Source organism: Macaca fascicularis, chromosome 10, assembly GCF_037993035.2.
Source record: "Macaca fascicularis isolate 582-1 chromosome 10, T2T-MFA8v1.1".
Taxonomy (NCBI): Eukaryota; Metazoa; Chordata; class Mammalia; order Primates; family Cercopithecidae; genus Macaca; species Macaca fascicularis.
Window position 1 is genome coordinate 93628519 of NC_088384.1, and position 23024 is coordinate 93651542.

The 23024-nt window shown below is 49.8% G+C and overlaps 2 protein-coding genes and 1 pseudogene across 6 annotated transcripts; 2 read left to right on the plus strand and 1 right to left on the minus strand.

Annotated features, from left to right (window-relative positions):
• Positions 1-1603: 1603 nt before the first annotated feature.
• BLCAP (BLCAP apoptosis inducing factor) lies at positions 1604-12056 on the minus strand. 3 transcript variants are annotated; one of them, XR_012419343.1, is made up of 2 exons: positions 11709-12056; positions 1604-3537 (listed from the first exon to the last, which is right to left on the minus strand). XR_012419343.1 is itself a non-coding variant. In XM_005568967.4 (2 exons), exon 2 carries the CDS (start codon positions 3359-3361, stop codon positions 3098-3100), a length of 264 nt encoding a protein of 87 aa, XP_005569024.1. In that variant the 5' UTR covers positions 3362-3537; positions 11971-12056; the 3' UTR covers positions 1604-3097. The 3 variants fall into 3 exon arrangements, 2 of the variants coding, with proteins under 2 accessions (XP_005569024.1, XP_005569025.1); XM_005568967.4 differs by having other exon boundaries at positions 11971-12056; XM_005568968.4 differs by lacking the exon at positions 11709-12056 and adding an exon at positions 8577-8662.
• NNAT (neuronatin) lies at positions 5437-7888 on the plus strand. Of its 3 annotated transcripts, none has more exons than XM_005568965.5 (3): positions 5437-5590; positions 6556-6636; positions 6865-7888. In XM_005568965.5, exons 1-3 carry the CDS (start codon positions 5519-5521, stop codon positions 6955-6957), a joined length of 246 nt encoding a protein of 81 aa, XP_005569022.1. In that variant the 5' UTR covers positions 5437-5518; the 3' UTR covers positions 6958-7888. The 3 variants fall into 3 exon arrangements, with proteins under 3 accessions (XP_005569022.1, XP_015313534.1, XP_005569023.1); XM_015458048.3 differs by having other exon boundaries at positions 6556-6631; XM_005568966.3 differs by lacking the exon at positions 6556-6636.
• Positions 12057-12780: 724 nt separating the features above from the next.
• Positions 12781-14893, plus strand: LOC102117696 (peptidyl-prolyl cis-trans isomerase A pseudogene; annotated as a pseudogene).
• The last annotated feature ends 8131 nt before the right edge of the window (positions 14894-23024 follow it).

Sequence of the window (23024 nt, forward strand, 5' to 3'; positions counted from 1 at the left end):
GCCCACAGCAGGGCAAGGACCAGTTCCTAAAGCAGCCCAGACCTAGGCCTCGTGGGGTCTTGTGGTCACTAGGTACCATGTGGGCAACCATTTCATACCAGGAGCCATGGTGACCAATGGAATTGTATGTTTTTCTAAGGCCTGCTGCCCCTACTCTTTTACAGAAAAGGTATCTACTTTTCATTTTCCTAAAAGGCAGTTCAGGAAGAGGGGGCGGTGGCCTGGCAAGGTAGGAAGCATTATGGGGTGACAGAATGCTGATTTGGCAGTCACTTTGGGAAGGGGTGGCTGCAGGCTCCCTGCTGGAAAGGGCCACAAATCTTTCAGAGGGAGGCCTGTTTGTGACTCTTAAGCAGGCTTGACCTGAAACAGAAAGCTGCTTTCTGAGGGAGAGCAAAATAAGCAATAATCTTGGCTTCATTCATCATCCAGGTGTCGCCACAGGAGAGAAGGGACACAAAAGCCTTTTTTTGTTTGTTTGCTTTGTTTCTGGAATTTGCAGTTGTCTATTTTGTTAAGTCTTCCCACTAGGCTACACTCATGAGCTCCTGGAGAGTCAGGCCTGAGTCTTGCCCCTGAAATCCCCAGTAAGCTGAGTACAGGGTCTCAGTGTTTGTTGAACAAACCATCCTTTCCAGGTATGACTCCTCAGCTTGTCAAGACTTTGCAGAACCACGAAATCTATCCAGAAACACAGAAAAGAAGAATTCAGAGATAAAAGCACAAAAGAATCAGATAAGAAAATTACCCAGCAGATATGATCAACACAAGTTTGGTTTTTTGAAAATACCTCTAAAATAGACAAATCTTTGGCAAGTTTTGAATGAAGAAAGGAATAAAGTAATAATGGGCAGACTTAAGTGAACAGGAGAAAACCATACTCAATTTTATAGCAATAAATTTAAAGCCTAGGTAAAACAGGTGATCTTCTATGAAATTACCAAAGCCCTTCACCACTGTGACTAAATAAAATCTCACGATAGCCCTGTGCTTGGACAGGCAGTACTCCTACTATGCTTTCTAGAAGGAGATTCAGAGGTGAATACCCAGCACAGGACCTGACAAACTAGCCTACATTGCCTCAAAGGTCATGGCCATGGGAGCACGTGCCTATCTACAACATGGAACCACACCACTCTCGGCACTTCTAGCCATCACCTTACGTCCGGCTGATTGGACAGCCAATCTTATTTATTTTTCCACTTGAAATGCCATAAGGGGTTTCACTATTTTTACTTCAAAAGCAGCACCATAAAAATCCTTGATGATTAGAGCTCCAGCTGTCTTAAGTTGTTTGTCAAGGGATCGGTTACTCAAATCTCCTATGGAGGGAAACAATTTCAGGCGAGAAGCCATGGGAGCTGAGAAACGCAAATGTCTCATCTCTGAAAACTTTCAGACTCCCTCCTGTTCACCGCCTGTCCTGCCCCCTGCTCCCCCTCCCCCATCCCCACCATCTGCTCTCCAGAAAGCAGATCAAATTTTCGGGCTAAGGTACTCTGGCGCCAAGGACTCAGCCCCTCCATGCTTCCCCCTGCCCCCCACCAACTCCGAAATCCAACACCACGACCCAAATGGACTGCAGCCACATAAAACCACAAAGTAAAGTTTATAAAGCTTTATTAAACATTTCAAACAGCTGTGCAACGAACACACCAAATAAAAGCTCTAGAATAGCAGTCCAAACGTTTCACAAGTATGGCCTCACAGTCCCATTCCCTAGATGAACTGCCTCCAGTTCTGTTCTCTGCCTGGCCCATCTCTCTTTCTCCTCAGGCAAGACAGAGATGGATGGATCAGATTGAAAGGACAGGCATGCTGATCTCCAGTAGGCAGGGGCCAGGAGAAAGTCTCGTTTGCCAACACTTGTTACTGAAGCGCAGAAAAAGCAGCAAGTGACAGTCACACAGTCTTCCTGGGTATTCTTCATAATGTACAGTCTATATGCGCAGGAACGGAGAAGCCCCTGGCGGGAGGATGATGGCCACTGCTCCCCTGTCTTGTCTGAATCACCTCGGAGTCCAGTGTGCTGGTCACTCTGCAATCCCCATGCTAAATAAAAACTGTAGCGGCACCTACCATATATAGCTAGCTATTGCTAAACCTCAAAATCAGAACATGTTCGATAAAGCTTCTTTAAAAGGAATATACACATGTATTTGTACACACACACACGCACAGGGCACACCAAAAAATATCCAAACATCTATCAAGGGGATCATGGCTGTTATGAAACACACAGGTACTCTCCCACTCACTCAGCTGGGGACTGCTAGAACTACGTGAACACACCATACTTCAATGCTGCAGAGCATGCACGGGAGACACAATGAGGCCCCCCTCCTTGGAACAGTTGAGAAAGGCAGGAGGAAGGGCAAAGGAAGTGAGGCTGGGCAGGAAAGCATGAGCCCAGACACCCAGGTGAAAGAGCAACATCTATCTGTTGCTTCCTTTCTTAAAAATGAAGCGGAGAAAATACTGAAGATTTGTGGACAACAAACAGTCAAGACATGTTTCTGTCTAGCCTGCTGAACAAGGAAAGAAGGATGAAAAAGCGAGGCTCTCGGGCGTCAGCAATCTCTTCAAATTTGAGATAAGTGCAAAAATGAGCCCTGTCTTGGACAGGTACTCCCCCCAAAAAAGGAAAAGGGTAGAAGAGAAGTAAAGGGAAACCAGGAGAGGGACTGAGTCAGTAACATTCTGGGAAGGAAGGAGACCCTGACAAGGAGGGATCACAGAGGTGACAATGAGACTGGCATTTTATCTGCCCCAGATCACATTGGGGCGGTTGACCAGGATGGGCCCAGACTCCTCGCAGTAATGAGGCGAGGGGGGTGGTCATGCGGCCAGCCAGGACCTAGATGGGGACAGAACACACACAACCACAAGACCACCCACGACTATAGGACTTTACAATAAAAGCACCGGTCAGTGCCATTATTCACATTATAAGGATAAAACATCACAGGCCAAAAAGGCGCCGTCAGGAATGTGACACCCGCGAGGCTGCGGGATTTGAAACTCCAATGCTTTATGACCTATGTCAATGCCTCCCCTCCCGTCTTCTGCTTCCTTGGAAAGCTAACAGGGCAGGCCGTTAGGTGCCCACAACGCCGGGATCATGCGCCGATTCTGGAAGCGGTGAATCGGAGCAGTGGTACAGGAAACAGTTTCCCCAGCAGCTATAGCAGATAAGGAAAAGCGCTGCCAGGAAAACCAAGGCACAAATTGTGCAAGGCTTCCGTTCCAGGAGGAAGCTGAGCAGGTAGAAGCCCATGAACATGGAGTGGCTGAACCACAGGGCGGGGTTGAGGGGCTTGGGGATGAGGAGGACGGGCAGCAGCCACTGGAGGCAATACATGATCTCTGCCGGGCAGGGCCTTCACCAAGGCTGCCGGGCACCGCTGCAGGAACCGACCTAATGGGAGCCAGCGGGCGCAGGCGGCTGCCCTCCGCTTTCTTCAACCCTCACTCTCCAGGAGCTGAGCCGCTGTGCTCTCTGGCTGTCAGCCCGGGATCACCAAGGCAGCAGGGATCCTGAAGAGAAAAGTCAACACAACAGACAAACAGACAAAGAACAGACAGACAGACAAACACACATACAAAAAAAAAAAAAAAAAAAAACAGGAACAGAATGTATACTTATTTGGGAAAATGGATCATGGTTAACAACAGCAAATGTGAAATGCCCTTTCCTCCCTGCCCACCCGTGAAAGTTCTACTCCTCTCCAAGTCACTATTCGGAAGCTTCCTGGGATGTCTCCCCGGGGCTTCTCCTGGGGCATCAGGGAGAGGGCTCTTTGGCACGGTTTCACACAGTGGACTGGCTTTGCCTGGGCCCTGCCCAGCAGAGATCATGTATCGCCTCCTGGGGCTGCAGCCCGTCCTCAAGGGGCCCAGACCTCACAATACCGCCCAGTGGTTGCCAAAGGACTACCAAGGGCTCCCTGCTGTGCCCCCACGTGGTAAGGACAGGGTTCTGTATCTAGCATCTCTCACAGCCATAGGTGCTCAGGCACTGAGTGCCGAGTTAAAGCTGTTAGCGGCGCACTGCCGGCCACCAGACCACAGGCAAAGGATACTGAGGCAGCTGCAGCCTCGAAATATTTTAAGATGGCAGCCTAGGCTAAGCTTGCCTTTTTCAAATAGCCCGGCGTCACTTTGCCAGAACCTGCCAACTTCTCCGAAAGTCAATGTAGAAAAAAAGTCACTATGCTACTTTGTCCAAACTGAAGTCGCTTGGATCATTACACCTCCATCTGCTGCTGGCACTGTACAGAACCTGACCTCTAGGAGCTTTTAACAAAAATTAATTTTCTATCCACATAGGGGCAAATGCCAGTTGGCCCCTGGGCAAAAGGCAGCTTGCTGTAAAGAGGTGCTTTCGGCTGGCCACCGGTGCGCGGGGACCACACTCACAAACCGCATTCCAGTCTTCCCGTCTGCAAAATCTGCGTTGTGCGAGGGACCCACAAGACGGGCGGTCTGAAAGGGACCCGCCTCACTTGGAAATGGGGCTGCGGTAGCCACAACTCTCCGGTAGCGGTAGCGAAACCCCGTTCGGTGATCCGGCCGCCCAGCGCAACGGGTACAAAGAACCAGCGGCTAAGGCCGACCTACCAGGGCTTGGGGGAGGGGAGCGGAAGACAGAGGTCGAAACGACCTGTCCAGCAGAAAACTATCCCCGAGCATATTCCAACCACTTCTCCGTAGAGAGCTCATTCCTTCCGCGCATACGAAGGGCGCCAATCCTTCCTGTATCCCTCCCACAGATACTAGGTGACTACTGCTTTTGCGCCCAAAGCGCAGTGCCCTGGCTCAGCTCCCTACGGTAGCGACCTCCACCGCAGATCCTCATCTCCTCGCTAACGTAAGAGAGATGTAAAGAATCAGACGGGTTACGCGCTCAGGGACACTCATGAAGCAGAGGACCGGGGCTTAAAACTCATTCAGTATTAGGAAAAGAGCGCCGAGCATGGTTCTACTATGCCGAGGCTTCTGAAAGGGGCACCATTTTTTTTGCTCTATGGGGCAGATGACCCCTCCCTAATTTCTGTTTTTCCATCCATCCCCAAGGTAGGCTCTGGAGTGGCACCGGGGTCTGAGCTCAAATTTGCAGGCCAGGGACTGGGGAGAAGGGCGCCACACTAAGAGACCTGCACCCCCATCCTCGCCTTGTACTCTATCCAGAATCGTGGTACCCCTCCATTTTAAAGCAAAATCCAAAAGCAAGCACGGCGGAATCTTCTGGAAGGGGGCTAAGATGGAACTCAGGAGGCGGGGGTCGGTATGGAAAGAGCAGATGGATTATTTTTTTCCTCTCCTGGCGAATGAGGAGCGCCCCCAGCCACCCCTCCTCATAAACACCCCCCCAAGGCGCGCATGCGCACTTAAGTGGCGGGCGGGTACTTAAGGCGCGGCCACCTCGGCTGCGGCAGTGCGCCCAACAGCGGACTCCAAGACCAGCGGATCTCGGCAAACCCTCTCTCTCGACCACCCACCTACCACTCTCGGAACCATGGCGGCAGTGGCGGCAGCCTCGGCTGAACTGCTCATCATCGGCTGGTACATCTTCCGTGTGCTGCTGCAGGTAAGTGTGCCAGGGTTTCGGGTGGGAGAGGGTTCCCAACTCGCGCCCCAAGAACCCGCAAGACCGCGTCGCGATTGCCGCCTCCCAGACCGTCCTATTCCGATTGCCGCGATCCCTGCCTGCCAAAGTGCCGCTGCCGGCACCGCGCGCCCCCTGCCCATTCCCTGCGCTGTCCTCCTCGCGCTGACCCTCCCTAGTGCGCCCGCGCCTGCCCGGGAACAAAGACTCGGGGCGCGGCGGGCGACCGCTGCGGACGATCACCCAGGCTTTTAGCGACCAACGCGGTAAGAAAAACCCGCTACACCCGGACTCGACCCCAGGAGGGAGGCGGGGCACTACTGTGTTGCAAGACTTTACAGCTCGCAGAGTGAAAATTTTCCACCTTAAAAAATTGCGCATTGCGGAGAAATTTTATTTAAAAAAACATATAGCGCTTGCGGGGGTGAAACAAAAAATAAGTTAGAAAAAGGCACTTCTCAGAAAAAATAAAAATTACTTCGCAAAAAAAACCCAAACCAAACCAAAACAAAAAAAAACCCTACCACGAATTATAGAAAAAGTAGTTCACAGGAAAAGAGAAAGACGCGCATTGCAGGAAAAATAAATCGGAGAAAAGCACTTGGCAGAAAAAAAAATGCATTAGATTAAAAACGCACTGCAGAAAAAAATTAGACAAGGGAGCTAACAGAAATAAATGAATTGGGCAAAAACGCTTTCAAGAAAAAAATTAGAGAAAAAAGCCCCTCGAGAGAAAAATAGAAGGGGAAAAAGGCGCTTCCAAAAAAGGATAATTGCTTTACGAAAAAAAAAAAAATCAAAAAGAGGCAAAAGCGCTTTGTGTAAAAAGAGATAAATCAAAAGAAAGCGCTTTGCCCATAAAACCATTTACCCTAAAAGCTCCCTTTGCAGGAAGAATTCCCTGCTAAAGGAATCCTTTGCCAAAGGAATCGCATATTTCCTTCAAGGTGTTCCTGGAATGCTGCATTTACTGGGTAGGATTCGCTTTTCGAAATCCTCCAGGGACACAGCCCATTGCGAGAAGTGAGGTATACCTAAGTTGTGGGTCCAATCAGCTTGCCGCCATGCAGCTCTCAGCACAGTTGGAAAAGCTCCAGCTGCCCTGACTCGTGGACAAGCTGCGCCCGCGCCCGCCTCTCCAGCCTACGCTGGATGGGCGGGCGGGGCAGGGGGTGGGGCGGGGGTGGGCACGGCAGCACCACAGACATGCTGTGGGTGCTCTCCACTAAGGGTGGGTCCTGGGTTTCTCGCCGCAGGTGTTCAGGTACTCCCTGCAGAAGCTGGCGTACACGGTGTCGCGGACCGGGCGGCAGGTGTTGGGGGAGCGCAGGCAGCGAGCCCCCAACTGAGGCCCCAGCTCCCAGCCCTGGGCGGCCGTATCATCAGGTGCTCCTGTGCATCTCAGCCAGCACGGGAGCCAGTGCCGCACAGGAATGGGGGGTCCCCTGTGCTCCCTCGCCAGAGGAGCACTTGGCAAGGTCAGTGAGGGGCCAGTAGACCCCTGGAGAAGCAGTACCGACAATGACGAAGATACCAGATCCCTTCCCAACCCCTTTGCACCAGTCCCACCAAGGGGCAGGGTCGGGAGAGGAGGGGGGATGGGGGAGCAGACCCCTGAGATTTGGGCATAGGCACCGCATTCTGATCTGGACAAAGTTGGGACAGCGCCATCCCAGCCCCGAAGCCAGGGCCATGCCAGCAGGCCCCACCATGGAGATCCAAACACCACACCAGCCAGCAGAATGGACGCTCTGACATCGCCAGCCGAAGCCCTGAATCTTGGTGCAGCACCAACCGCGTGCCTGTGTGGCGGGACTGGAGGGCACAGTTGAGGAAGGAGGGTGGTTAAGAAATACAGTGGGGCCCTCTTGCTGTCCCTTGCCTAGGGCACTTGCATTCCAGCCTTGCTGCATTTGCTCCCTCGATTCCCCTTTCCTCCTCACTGCCTCCCAAGCCCACCCTACTCCAAAATAATGTGTCACTTGATTTGGAACTATTCAAGCAGTAAAAGGAAATGAATCCCACCTTTACTAAAACACTTTCTCTGAATCCCCCTTGCCCCTCACTGATCTTGCTTTTCCCTGGTCTCACGCAGTTGTGGTCAATATTGTGGTAATCGCTAATTGTACTGATTGTTTAAGTGTGCATTAGTTGTGTCTCCCCAGCTAGATTGTAAGCTCCTGGAGGACAGGGACCACCTCTACAAAAAATAAAAAAAAGTACCTCCCCTGTCTCGCACAGTGTCCCAGGACCCTGCGGGGCAGTGGAGGCGCACCAAAACTTTGTCTCTTGTGATTTCTTTAGCGGCATCAACACACACTTCTAAGACTCAGCTGATGTGCCCATTGTGGAACAGGCACTCTGCTTGGGGGAGGGAGGAAAAGGAGGGCCATGAAAATTGCAATAAGCTGGGCCCCTCACACACCCAACCTCATCTCAATGCTGTCCTGTGATAAAGGACCATTTCCGCCCCCCCCCCCCCAACGAGAAAGGCTGACATCTTCACTTGTGGTCCGGGAATAAGGGACCACTTCCCCCTCCCCAAAGGGATAGGTGCTTTACTTGTGGTCTTAGGAGAAGGGGCCAAAGCAGGTAATCACTTTGGGAAAGATGAGAGGAGGGGAAAAAGGTGGCAGTAGCCCTCCAAAGAGGTACTAGGGACCAAGGGGGTGATTTCAGAACACAAAGCCTTACTCCAGGTCTCCATCCAGAAGCCCCAAGGAAATGAGTACTGGGCAGGGTAGACATTGGCTTAGACAATGAGTATGGGATAAGAGGTGCAGTGTGACACCTCCACCCAGCTTAATGCTGCAGGCCCCATATCCACCAGGACCACTACAAAGACAATCTGCCTGGCCCTGCGACTCTGCAGGGTCTCCTGGCCCCACCTCATCCCAGAAACCTCTCTCCCCAGTACTGGATTTCTGCTTTTCCCAGCACCAGCCTCCTTATTCTTAGGGATGCTTACCAGGTCCCTGGCCCTGGGCTCTCCCCTGCCATCATGTCAGGGTAGGCAGTGGGCTGGCTGCTCGGCCTCGGACTTGTCTTCCTCTCCCACTCCCCAGTGAGTCAGGGCTCTTTCTACACAGGGTCAGCTGACTGTCTCACCAAATGGCCCTGCCGCCTGTTCAGCCTTGTCTCTGGCTTTATGTGTCCCTGTCACCACACACCTGTTGCTGGGTCAACACCAAGGGAGGGAGTTGGAGGGCCATAAATCTCTCTTCCTGCCACTTCTTCAAATCCCTTAGTCACAGCTGTCACAAATACTTCTGGAGCACAAAGTACCTTGCCCCCTTAAGCCTGACCATGTTTCCTTCCCCTAAGCAAGCCCCCCAGTCACCCGCACCTCTAAAGGCATCTAAAACTTCATTCGGTATCAGAGAATTATAGGGGTGGGGAGGTGCAGATCCCAGTTCTGGTCTTGGCTTTGCCATCAATCAGCCTAGGGAACCTGGACATGTCACCTTATACCCTTCATCTTCAGTTTCCCTCTCTAAGAGGGCCTCTGAGATGCCAGTGAACCCTAACATGCTAGAAACTGTCGTCGCAGCGGCAATCAGGACTCATCAGGACTCGGAGAGGATGTGCAATCTGAGACTTCATCCTTCTTAGGCTGGGTGGCTATAGCTGCTACCATAGCCTGAAGGTGAGGCAGGTCTCCTCTCACCCCAGTGTGACTCATCAGCAGGCAATGCCCACACCTCCTCCATTCTGAACCCCTATCTTGGCAGGCCTCAGAACTGGGAGTTTCTGTGGTTTTCCACACTAAACCCACAGAATCATGAACATACCAACATGTGTTCTCAATGAAGGCTAACCCTCCCTTTGGAGCTTTTGAGGGGTATGCCCATAGCCCCACTGCCCCTGATGCTCTAACCTTAGCCCAAGGGACAAGGTAGATTTCAGGGAGGTGGACCAAAGCAGCATGGTAAGAGCTGGCTGCTCTGGACACAGCACCTCCTGTGCCCCCACTTAGAAGACAAGAGGCTGCTTGTAGCCCCAGAGTTTTCCATATCATCTTGGCAAAGCCCTTTTCCTCCATCCATCCATCAGCAGGGTTGTGAGTGTGACAAGGTGAGATGACAGATTTCCAGGCAAGGGCTGCCCTGGTGGCCTGCTCCTGCATGTGTGGGCTTCAATGTGCAATGTCCACTCCCCATTTGCATCCTCCACCCACAAAACCTCATGTTCTGGCAGCAAACAACCCACCAGAGAAGACAATGCATTCACTTTCCATCCAGTGCAATGCCAAGCAATGCTTAGATGGTCCAAACACACCTTGTTTATAAAATTTTTTCCACAAACTATACCATTAAACATTTTATTCTGATAGAGAGCAATGGGAAGAATTGAAAATGCCTAGTATTTTATTGCACAGCCCTTAGTCACAGTGCTGAATGCCCCCTTTGCCTAAACTGTCATTGCTCCCAGAAGATTTTGCCCCCCACAAGGCCAAGGACAGAGCAGATCAATTGGGAAGGAGTTGAGAATGGCTCTGTGGGACTCCAGCAACAGGTGAGAGACCCTTGAGACTAATGCTCCAGGAGGTTAAGTTTCTTAGCCTAACCAGCTGAAGTCCAGAGGTGGCAGGTTTAGGTACCATGACTTTTAGGCGTACAGGGTGCTATGTGACACTGTTACCTTTATCTGTGGAATATTTGCATTGTCAGTGAACGAAGGGATGTCTGCTGTCAGGGAAGGGCAGGGGCAAGTTCCTTGAGCTTGGGCAACAGATAACTGTTGGATCGGGGAGCAGGTCTGCTGTGAGTCATTTACTAGATATCTATTTTGAAATGTGTATCTCCTCAGGAGCCAACACCCCAAAGGGAGATTCTGAATTTGCAGTTAACTCCCTCTCCCCCGCGCCCCCACCAGAGATTTAAACGTGTGCACTCATGCACATACACAAAACACTAGTCAAACAACAATCTCTTTTCCCTTGGTGACCTCTGACTTCCTCTATATGCCCCAGAGACATGTTGTCACCATCTTCCCTGGGAATGATCCTGTTTATCCTCCCCTCCCCCACTTGCCCTCCCACAGGGCCCATGCCCCAGCAGGATCCAGATTCCTGAGCATTTCCAGAGCAGGAAGTCAGAGAGGCAGGCAACGCATGGTTCTTGGTATATCGCACAGGGACAGGCTTGAAATGGAATGCATGTGTTTCAAAGATAGGAGAACAACAACAAAAAAAGACAGCCTAACCCAGATTCCTCTTTGAAACAACATATTACAGATTAAAGGTTAAACTGGTTTTGGCAGCAACTCTAATAAGACCAATTTCAGATATGGAATTGACCTGGTCACTGGAAACCGACCAGGCTTCCCGTGATCAAATCTTTTAACAGATTTGCTTGACATTAATTAGTCTCTGATTTAAAACAAACAAGCAAACAAGATCTAACACTTTGGGCATTAGCACTTAAACTGGAACTTTTTTTTGGTCCCAGCTTTGGTGTTGCCGTCCAGAAGGCTGACAGGATGACTGGACCATGTCAGGCAAGGCAGAGAAGCCGTCCCCAACACACCAGTTCCCTGAAAGGGATAAAGACGATCCAAACCTATAAAGAGAAAGGCTGTTTCTTTCCGAGGACAGACCCCAGTCTCCCAACATTTAGCGCTGAAATGGGACACGAAGACCTGGAAGGAAACTAAAGGAGATTTGGAAAGGGGAAGGAAAAAGCAACTGTCTCCCATCCCCCATGCTTCCTTTCCAGGACATTAGTGTGCCAGGCATTCCGTTCTTTCAGCTGCCCTTGAGGGCCACTCCCCACGTCTATAGAAGGAAAACGAAGGGGTGTCCACCCTTAGATGTAAAGTTGGAGGGAGTAAGAAGCGCCCGCGACTCTTAGCAGAGCGTCAACCTATCACCCCAGACACCTAAGCGGGGCCTCGAGCGGGAGACCCTCTCTCCCCTCACCCCCACGTCCCCCGCCCCGGCCAAAAAAAAGCAACTAAAGTAACTACACTGATGGGGACAGAGTGACAGGCCTCTCACAAGCTGGGCACCCTGCGTGGAACCCGGGGCCGCAGAGATGGTGGTCGCGCTCCCCAGCCCCGTGCCCCGGCTCTGCCTGCCTCATCCTGCAAGGACACTGACCTTGGACAAGGCCGGAGCGAGCACCCAGGAGTACTGTGACCACCCCCGGGCTGGAAAGGGACCCCCAAGGCCCAGGTTAGGTCCAATCACAGCAATCACCTGAAGCCGGACAGGGGCGCCCTCCCTTCCCGGGGGTATGCGGATGGAAAACCCCAGTGACGGGGACCGGGCGACGCCTAAGGTGACCCAGAAGGGACAATATGGCGGCGCGGCCGCATGGAGGGCCTCTCATCCCGCCCCAAGCAGGTTGACGCCACGGTACCTGCAAGCCCTGCCATGGCGCCGCCGCCACTGTCGCCGTCTGCCGCAGCCTGCCTCCACCTCAGCTCGCCACGGACGCCGCAGGAAGCCGGGGAGACGCCCCCTTCGTCTTCTAGTGGAGCCGGCCGAGGACCCATCCTGGAATCGGGCTGCCTACCACAGACGCCTGATCACACGGCCCGAAGAGGGGAGCTCACCCTCGCCCCATCTCCCCTAAATATCAGCCACAGGCCACCTTTGAGTCCTTTGTACGCACTTTTACAAAATTCTGGGAGCGCCGAGGTCCTCAAGCCCTAATAATTTTTATCAGGCGCAGTGTGGACAGCCCCGAAGCGCTGCCGGGTCCCCTCATGCATATGCAGCAAATTGTGATCTTTACTTCGTGAGCGCGGGGCGGGCCGGGTTGTGTTCCTCTGGGTGAACCCACTTAGTTCTTCCCCGCGCGGACGGTCCGGGGACTCGGGGAAAACCTTCTCGTGGCTCAAAGTCCACCCCCTCCCTAGCGTTTCATCATGCAGCCAGGGCTCAGGAGCTGAGAGAGCCGGGCTCAGAACTTGGAACTGCCTTGGGTCAGGCCCCGGCTCCCCCACTTGCCCGGTATCTTGGGCGAGGGAGCCCCTCCCCCGCCCCGACCCGGCTTCTGATGAAATGCCCACCTTACGGCTTTTATGGGGCTTGAATGAGTTCGTGTAGTCATTTATTAGCTAATTAAGCGTATTCCTTGGGCGCTTACTGTACCCAAGCTCAGTGCTAAGGGCAAGTAGAGTGGGTGTCCTGGGTCTGTTCCTGACCTCAAGGCGCTGCCAGTCTAATGGCGGGTAGGCGGGGAGACAGTCATATAATCACTGTATATTAGTGACTTGAATCAATACATAATTACACATCATGGGAAGTGCTGTGAGAAGAAGTAGAGAGTGTTAGGAGAAATTAATGGAGTCCTAATGTAGGGAGAGGGTGGAACCTCTTTGGGAAGATGGCATTTAGGTTGAGAAACCAAGGACGATTAGGGCAAGAGTGAGAGGGGAAGATGGCATTTAGGTTGAGAAACCAAGGACGATTAGGGCAAGAGTGAGAGGGGAAATGTTCTAGACAGAAAGAACATTTGTCCCAGATGTGGAGCTGGGAAGGGGCAGGGTTAGGGTGAGGTGAGCACCAAAGAAGACAGGTCAGCTGTATACTGTATTTGGCTTTTCTCTTGAGAGTCAGGGGAAGCCATTTTCATCAGGAAAAGGATAGCAAATTTGGATTTCTGAAAGGCCACCCAGGCCGCATGGCTTGGAAAGCACTCAGGAGTGGGTGTAGGCAGACCAGTTAGGAGGTGGTTGCAGCTTTCCAGACAAAAGCTAATGCCGACTCAGACAGGGTGGTGGCTTGGGGAGGTGAAGGAAAGGATGGAAGACTGGACGTGGCTGGATGTGGAGGCATTGGCAATAACTCCTTACTGGGTTTTAGCCTTGAGTAAATGAAAGGGTAAAAGAGTCCTTGGCCAAGACAATGAAGGCTGAAAGAGGAATAGACTGAGGGGGAAGATCACATTTGGCTTTGAGAAGTTAGGTTTGAAATGCCTGGGCAACATGCAGGCAGAGAGGGTGAGTAGGCAGGTTTATGTGACACAGGAGCTCCGAACGGAGTCTGGGGCTGGAAATACATATTTAGGGGCCATCAACACAGAGGTCATGGTGCTGGGTTAGAACTCAAGGGAAAGAAGGTGGAGAGAAAAGTGGGCAGAAGAGGAGGATCCAGGAAAGGAGACTGAGAGGCAGTGGCCAGTGGGGTAGAAAGAGGACCAAGTGAGTGTGGGTCCTAGAGAGGAGGTTTCAGGAAGGAGGGAGTGCTCAGTGGGACTGATGCTGTAGAGGACAGAAATGGAGCGGTAGGGGTTTGGGAATAAAGGTTGGTGGACTGTATCTTTTATGTTGCAAGTTAAACACACAACTACATCAATTGGCTTTAAAAAGTAGTCTGTCACTCAGTGGCTAGGCAGTGTCAGCAAGGCCCGAGGTTCATTTTATCTTCTGTCCTTGTGCTGGTTTCACACTCATGGTCACGAGATGGCTATCCAGTTCCTGGGGTCACATCCAAAGCAAGGAGATGTCCATTTCTCCTCTAGCTGAGACTCCAACAGGCCTGAATGTGGCCTCCCACCATCCTGCTGCTTACAGGCTAAAGGGTCAATGCATCCATGGCAGCCACACCCAGTATCCAACACTGAATGACAAGAGGAGTCTTGTAGTGGAAGCCCTTGTTCAGAAAAAGAGAAAGCTGGCTTTGCGGATGCCGCCAGGATCCCCATACTATTAGCCACGTCCACCGTGTTGTTCGACATCACTGTCAACGTCGAGCCCTTGGGCTGCTTCTCCTTCAAGCTGTTTGCAGACGAAATTCCAAAGACAGCAGAAAACTTACATGCTCTGAGCACTGGAGAGAAAGGATTTGGTTATAAGGCTTCCTGCTGTCACAGAATTATTCCAGGGTTTATATGTCAGGGTGGTGACTTCACATGCCATAATGGCACTGGTGGCAAGTCCATCTATGAGGAGAAATTTGATGATGAGAACTTCATCCTAAAGCATACAGGTCCTGGCATCTTGTCCATGGCAAATGCTGGACCCAACACAAAAGGTTCCCAGTTTATCATCTGCACTGCCAAGACTGAGTGGTTGGATGGCAAGCATGTGGTCTTTGGCAAGGTGAAAGAAGGCATGAAGATTATGGAGGCCATGGAGCACTTTGGGTCCAGGAATGGCAAGACCAGCAAGAAGATCACCATTGCTGACTGTGGACAACTCCAATAAGTTGGACTTGTGTTTTATCTTCACCACCAGACCATTCCTTCTGTAGCTCAGGAGAGCACCCTCCTATTTGCTTGCAGTATCCTAGAATCTTTGTGCTCTCACTGCAGTTCCCTTTGGGTTTCATGTTTTCTTTGTTCCCTTCCATGCCTAGGTGGATTGCAGAGTTTTTGATTATGAAATAAAAACTAAATAACAACAACAAAAAAAGAGAGCTGAATGTTGAGAGGCTATGGAGCAACAAATTCTTGCACAGTGCTGACAGCAGAGGAAATTGGTACAGCTCCTTTGGAAACTGATAGTATCTACAAAATCTAAACATACACCTATGCTGTGATCTAGGATTTCCACTCCTAGGTATATACCCGAGAGAAATGAGTGCCTATGTCTACATGAAGACTTGTGCAAGAATGTTCATAGCAGACTTATTCTTATTCATAGCTCAAATTAGAAATGGTTCAATGTCCATCACCGGAGAATGGATAAATTGTGGCATGTTCATGCAGTGGAATACTGTGTTTTACGTATAAAAGAGCAAACTACTGTTACATGTAATAACACCAATTAATCTCACATATAGTATGTGGACTAAAAGAAGCCAGATACAAAACAGTATATGCCATATTAATCCATTCATGTAAAGCTCAACTAATCTATAGGGTTAGAAATAAAAATGGCAGTTATCTGGGTCAGGTCGCGAGTAGGGATGGGAAAGGAGCAAGAGGAGCTTTTCTGGGGTGCTGGAAGGATTATATCTTCTTCTGGCTGGTGATTACATAAGTGAAAATTCAAGTAAAAATTCACCATAAGACTAGGGGAGGCGGAGGCTGCAGTGAGCCAAGATCATGCCACTGCTCTCCAGCCTGGGTGACAGAATGAGACCCTGTCTTGCGGGGAGAATGGAGGGGGTGCGGGGAAGAAAGAAAAAAAGACTGGGGGCTTTATGTACTTTATGTATGTTCTAACTCAAGAAAAATAGAAGAAAGGGGCCAGGAGTGGTGGCTCACTCCTGTAATCCCAGCACTTTGGGAGGCCAAGGCAGGCGGATCATGAGGTCAGGAGTTTGAGACCAGCCTGGCCAACATGGTGAAACCCCGTCTCTACTAAAAATATTAAAAATAGCTGGGTGTGGTGGCATGTGCCTGTAATCCCAGCTACCCAAGAGGCTGAGAATCCCTTGACCCTGGGAGGCGGAGGTTGCAGTGAGCCGAGATCGCACCACTGCACTCCAGCCTGGGCAACAGAGCGAGATTCCATCTCAAAAACAAAAACAAGAAAAACAGAAGAAAGGAAGGGGTGCTGCCATCCCATGGAATGTGGCATGCTGCTAAACAAGGATCAGGTCTGTTTTGCGGGGACACCACCTTCCAGTAACTTCAGGCTGAATGTTAGTATGTACAAGGCCTCAGAGGCCAACCCTTTCTCCCTGGGGCTCAGAAAACTGGGGAAGCTGAGGCAGGGTTTCTAATGCACATGGAATTTGCTCCCGCTCAGCTGAACCCTTTCCCCTCTACCCTCAAGATTACTCTACCTTCCCAGCTCAGTTCCAGGCTGTGGAAACACCACCAATACCGGCTCTGACTTGAGGGACCTGGAAGGTCATTCTGCCCTAAAATTTTGCTGAGACGAACTCAACTCCTACCAAGACTTCCCCAACTTGCTCCCACCCACCAGACACCTGGAGTCACCCATGACTCCTGCTCCCTCTTGCTCCATACACCTCAACTCTTGCCCATTGCACCTGAATTTTCTTTAGGCCTTTTCTGTCCTCACTGCCACCAAAGTTTGGTCCAAGCCACCATCCCTTCTCCCCTGAACCCTGCAGCAACTCCTCACTGGTCTCTCTGTTGCCTGTCTCACCCAGAACCTTCATCTTCCACCCAGGATGATCTTTTTTTTTTTTTTTTTTTTTTTTGAGATGAAGTCTTACTCTGTTGCCCAGGCTGGAGTGCAGTGGTGCAATCTCAGCTCACTGTGACCTCTGCCTCCCAGGTTCAAGCGATCCTCCCGCCTCAGCCTCCCCAAGTAGCTGGGAGTTCAGGTGCGCACCACCATGCCCAGCTAATTTTTGTATTTTTAGTAGAGATGGGTTTCACCATGTTGGCCAGGCTGGTCTCAAACTCCTGACCTCAGGTGATCTGCCTGCCTGGCCTCCCAAAGTGTTGGGATTACAGGAATGAGCCACCATGCCTGGCCCAGGATGATCTTTCTAAAATGACCTTGTCACTCTTCTTGAGGGGGTGTCCCCTCTCCCCTGTCCTCATCTGTCGAGATCTTCCCCAGTCTTTAAAGGCCCAGATCAAATGCCACCTCCTCCATGAAGCCTTAGAAATTCATTAAATATTTTTTGGTTACCAAAAATGTGCCAGGCACTGTGCTAGGCATGGAAGATAGAAAAGAGGATAAGAGCTGGGCATAGTGGCTCATGCCTATAATCCCAACACTCTGGGAGACCGAGGCAGGTGAATCACTTGAGCTCAGGAGTTTGAGACCAGCCTGGGCAAGATGGTGAAACCTTGTCTCTATAAAAAATAAAAATAAAAAAATTAGCTGGGCGTGGTGGTGCGCACCTGTGGTCCTAGCTACTTGGAAGGCTGAGGTGGGAGGATCGCTTGAGTCTGGGAAGTTGAGGCTGCAAGTGAGCCTTGATCATGCCACTGCACTCTAACCTGGGTGACAGAGCAAGACCCTATCTCAAAAAAAAAAAAAAAAAAAAAAAAAAAAAAAAATATATATATATATATATATAGAGAGAGAGAGAGAGAGAGAGAAGGCTTCTACAGTCTGGAGAGATGGGCAATTATGCAATGCCAATGCATGTGCATTTCCTGTCTGTTAATCCCCATGAGACCGTGAGCTCTTGGAGGGCAGGACTCATTTTGGGTCTGGTAGGAAGGAAGAGGCGGTAACTGTTGAATGAATAAGGGAACAATTGAAAGGCCAGACCGAGCTCCTGCCTTTGTCATGTAATCCTCCTAGTTTCTGATTCAGCTGTTAACCAGGTCCACGGAATTCAGTTGAGACTGGATGGCAAATTTGGGGCTAAATGATAAAGAATCAGGAAATGGTTATGTTATGAATAGAACAATGTTTTGTGAAATCACAATGCTTACTTTCCTATGCATCACTCTGCTTGACAATTACTTTTTTAAAAAAATCGACATTATCTCGTTACCAGTACTTACCTATTCAGGAAATTCAACCTGTAATGGAACAATAGTTAAATGTTAAAGCACTAAGGAAGCTATGTGATATCAAAAGATTTTAAAAGGGATAAAAAACATTATTACCAAGGTGACCAGAGAATGGAGTAAGCTCCAGGATGGTGCAGACTGCAGCCAGAATGCAAGGGTTCATTTCCATTCTACATTTACCGGCTGTATGTTGTTGAGCAAGTTAATAAGCCTCTCTGTCCCTCAGTTTCTCCATCTGTGAAATGGGGACACATTTGACTCTACCTCATGTGATCATTTGTGGGAATTCAATGAGTTTTTATTATAAAATGCTTAGAATAACATTGGTTGGCCGGGCGCAGTGGCTCACACCTGTAATCCCAGCAGTTTGGGAGGCCAAAGCATATGGATTACCTAAGGTCAGGAGTTCGAGACCAGCCTGGCTAACATGGTGAAATCCCATCTCTACTAAAAATACAAAAATTAGTCAGGTGTGGTGGTGGGTGCCTGTAATCCCAGCTACTAGGGAGGCTGAGGCAGGAGAATCACTTGAATCCAGGAGACAGAGGTTACAGTGAGCAGAGATCCTGTCATTGCATTCCAGCCTTTGTGACAAGAACAAAACTCCATCTCAAAAAAAAAAAAAAAAAAAAAAAAGACTAGCACAGGTTACATAGTTAGCACCCTTAGTCACCTATTATTACAAATATGTAAAATTATCCCAGGAACTGGAGGCACTGTGGGAGCCCTGGCAGGGAGGGCCTCTCCCCACCATGGCTTTTAAGGTGTCAGGACAACTGGGTTTAAATCCCTGACCTACTTTCCTGACCTTGGGAAAGTTTCCCAACTCTAAGGCCCTTTTGTTCCACACTTCTCAGGGCTTTCTCAGCTGGGAAGCAAGCGTGCTGTTTTAGCCAGGTCTTTGGTGACACCCAATGGTAAAATGGGGAACTGCCTAATCTTACTAAACTTTCATCCACCTATCAATGGTACAAGCGATAACTATATATCACGCTCTTACCATGTGCCAGACACTGAAAGCCGTGTGAACTGTCTTAGTTCACAGCTTAGGCTGATTGATTTACCCAATCAGCAAGTCATGGCAGCCGTGCCTCCAAAATAAGTCACAACCTAGCCGATCTTCTTATATCACCACTGCCTCCATGCTTGACCAAGCCACCACCACCCTGACACCTGTCTCCACCTCCCCACCATCTCTTCCCACTTCTTCTCTTGCTTTCCAGTCCATCTAAATCCTCCTAAAGAAATGGGAGGGTCAGTGGGAGGTTTTAAAGTGGAAAGTGATCTGATCTGACTTGCTTTTTTTTTTTGAGACCAAGTCTTGCTCTTGTTGCCCAGGCTGGAGTGCAATGGTGCAATCTTGGCTCACTGGTGCAATCTCGGCTCACTGCAACCTCCGCCTCCCGGGTTCAAGCGATTCTACTTCCTCAACCTCCTGAGTAGCTGGGATTATAGGCACCTGCCACCATGCCCAGCTAATTTTTTGTATTTTTTTTGTAGAGACAGGGTTTCACCATGTTGGTCAGACTCCGGGCTGGTCTCAAACTCCTGACCTCAGGTGATCCACCCACCTCAGCCTCCCAAAGTACTGGGATTACAGGAATGAGCCACTGCTCCCGGCCATGACTTGCATTTTTAAAATATCACTGTAGCTGACGTAAATGAATTGGAGAGCAAGAGAGGAAGTGGGGAGGTGGTGGGGAGATGGAGGCAGGTCTGGGTGGTGATGGTCTGGTTAAGCATGGAGGCAGTGGTGATACAGGAAAGTAGGCTAGTTTGTGACTTTCTTTGGAGGCAGGGCTGTCAGGACTTGCTGATGTGTTATTCAGTAGGTAGTTAGTTGGACATGGTCAGGGCAGGAGAGCTCTTCCCCCTGCCTCCCCATCCACCAGGATTGTCAGGTGACCATCAGGTGGTAGCCAGGCAGTTGTTAAAACTGTCTCGCTAAAATAATGATTGGCTGCAGCTGGCATCAGGAAAGGCCGTAGACAGAAACACCTGAAACTGGTGATCAGCAGCTTCCTGATAAGATCATAGGAGTTGGGTGAGTGGGCTCAAGCATGCGCACTACGAGGCAAAATGGTGGGGTTTAAGTGGTATGTGGCCTTCTAGGAACACTCTGAATGGTAAGGGAAGAATGCCTCAAGTGAGCATATGCAAACTGCGGTAAACACACTGCGCATGCAGCCCCTCCCAAATGTGGGCAGGCCCCTGTGCATGCAGACAGCCCACCTCAAGGGAAGAATCAGTGGAGAAGTAAGGCAACCCTGGAAGCATGCCACCGTCTAAGACCCCAAGTCAAAGGTCAAACCACATACTTGACTCTCTCAAGTTGTCAGCTTGGCCCCCTTCCAAGTGTACTTTACTTCCTTTCATTCCTGCTCTAAAGCTTTTTAATAAACCGAAACCACCTTTGCAAAATTATGACTGAGACAGTGAAAGAGATCCAACTTAACAGACTCTTGCTTCTAACCTCCAACCTGTCCTTGTTCATTCCTGGGCGTAGGCCGAACTAACTTTGGGAGAAACTTAGTTTATGCTTTATAGTTTAAACAAAGACGGTAACAGCCCTTTCCCAAAGCGAACTTCCTTCTTGCCCGGAGACTAGATTTCCTTCGTGGGACTAACATTGGCCACAAGATTAGAAATTATGGTTTAGGAGTCATGCAGCTGGGGGCTACAAGATTCTGACCCTCCCTAAACTGCTCCTGAGATCAGTGCTTGAGATATTTTGCAGACCCTGCACTTGATGGATCAGCTGGCCCCACTCAAATCAATAAACTGGCTCATCTGATTTTTGTGGCCCCCACCCAGGAACTGACTGAATGCAAGAAGACAGCTCCAACTCCCTATGATTTCATCTCTGACCAATCAGCACTCTTGGCTCACTGGCTTCCCCCCCACCCATCAAGCTATCCTTAAAAACTCTGCTCCCCAAATGCTCAGGGAGACTGATTTGAGTAATAATAAAATTTCGATCTCCCACACAGCTGGCTCTACGTGAATTACTTTCTCGATCGTAATTCCTCTATCTTGATATTGGCTCTGTCTAGGCAGCAGGCAAGGTGAACCCCTTGGGCGGTTACAAAACTTTTACTCCTGCTCTGGAAACTTGCTTCGGTTTCTCACTTATGCCACCTGGATCGAGTTCTGTCTTCTGAGGAGGAAAGAACTGAGGTTGCTGCAGACCCATATGGATTCACCACCAGTAACAAAATCAATCCATTGCTCCTCTCCTTGGCCTGTAAGACCCTGTGTGATATGACCATGACTCAAGTTGCTCCCTTCTCATTCTCAGAGGTTCAGTCACACTGACCTGCTGTTTTGGTCTCTGCAACAGCCATGATGGCTTACCTCTGTGCTCCCCCAGATTCCTTTATCTTTGGTGGGTTGAGGAGAGGACTCAAGGGTCATTCTCGGAATTTTGGCTTGAAAAATAGATGGATTTACTGAAATGCGTAAAACCTAGGGAAGAGCAGATTTAGGCAGACTCTCTTGAGTTCAGTTGCCCAGAGGATGGAGAATCTTTTTTGTTCTGTTTGTCTCAGATTATCCCAGGAGATTACCCCTGACACAGGAATGGGAGGCGGTAACAGGTGTCAGTGTTGCTCGAAGAGGCCCCTGGGCTTCTGCTGCCCTGACCATTGTATGGGATAGTGCCAAGAACTCTTTCTGAAGAGTCAACAAAAGGATAACGGAAATCAGAGTGCTTGTCAATACTTATTGCTCGAGAGGATACTTTTGATCATTTCTTGGAGAAGCCAGATGGGCCCACAGATGCGTTAGAATAGGAACTTCTTTCTGGCAAATGAGTCCATTGAGGTGGAAATTTATTTGAAAGACTCAGGTTAATGTGATTCCCACACAAGTGTGTAGGAACTGTGGCTCCATATTCCTACCTAAAATATTAAGTGTACCCATTTTATTCCTTTGGCAGAAAACAACTAATTTAAGTACAAAGGAAATGTATCAGTGGGACATTGGGGCTCATGGAATTGAGAGGCAATTGAAGAAGCAAACTTGAAAAGCTCGGGAACCCAGCAGGCTCTCTTCCTGCCACAGGGCCTTTGCACATGCTGTTCCCTCTGCTGGAGGATCTTGCCTGCCCTTCACCTGGCTGACTCCAGCTCACTTTTAAGGCCTTAACTTTAATGTTGCTTCCTTAAAATCCCTACCTGGTTTTCCTGATGAAGCTGGTATCCCTGGCAGACACTATCTGGGTACCAGGTCCTTTGCTTTTGTAGCCCTTAATATCATGTGACTTAATAATTATTCATTTGATTAACATCTGTCTTCCCAAGTAGACTGTAAACTCCATGAGGGCAGGGGCTGTTTGTCTTGGTTCCTGTTGTACTTCCAGAACCTAGCACAGGGAATGGTAGATGAGATTATGCTACAGGGACAAACAACTCCAAAACCTCAGTGGCTGATGATGACAGAAGTTTCTTTATTGGTCATGCTCCATATGCATTGCAGCTCAGCAGTGTCTGCTGCATGTTGTTTTACTCTGGGACCCGGTCTGATGGAGTAGCCTCAGATTTGGCAAGGACTGGGTATGACTCACTGGTGTGTGTCAAGCCTCTATCAATGGACAAGGCAGAGGCTGGTGCAGCTTGAAGTTGGTTGAGCAGAATTGTGCTGAGGTCCTGGCAGGGAAGAGGGAGTTAGTCCTAGAACAGCTGAGTGTGAAAGACACAGACTTTCCCCTGAAGATCTTTGTCATCCATCACACATGCCTCTTCCCATAAAGCTGAGTTTTAGAGAGGTTAAGTGATTTGCTCAAGATAATACAGCTGCAAGTAGCATAGACGTTAATATGATTTGGTCTGTGTCCCTACTTAAATGTCACATCGAATTGTAATTCTCAGTGTTGGGGGGGTACCTGGTGGGAGGTGATTGGATCATGGGGGCGGATCTCCCCCTTGCTTTTCTTGTGATAGTGAGTTCTCATGAGATCTGATGGTTTAAAAGGGTGTGGAACTTCCGCACTCTTTCTCTCTTTCTTGCTACCATGTGAAGAAGGTCCTTGCTTCCCCTTCACCTTCTGCCATTACTTGTAAGTTTCCTGA

What these genes read in the sequence shown, in the direction of transcription:
- BLCAP (XM_005568967.4), bottom strand. Translation starts at nt 3,361, where the DNA reads ATGTATTGCCTCCAGTGGCTGCTGCCCGTCCTCCTCATCCCCAAGCCC.
- NNAT (XM_015458048.3), top strand. Translation starts at nt 5,519, where the DNA reads ATGGCGGCAGTGGCGGCAGCCTCGGCTGAACTGCTCATCATCGGCTGG. An exon ending in TCTTCCGTGTGCTGCTGCAG is followed by an intron (nt 5,591 to 6,555) that starts GTAAGTGTGCCA and finishes ATTTCCTTCAAG; the next exon opens with GTGTTCCTGGAATGCTGCAT. An exon ending in GACACAGCCCATTGCGAGAA is followed by an intron (nt 6,632 to 6,864) that starts GTGAGGTATACC and finishes TTCTCGCCGCAG; the next exon opens with GTGTTCAGGTACTCCCTGCA.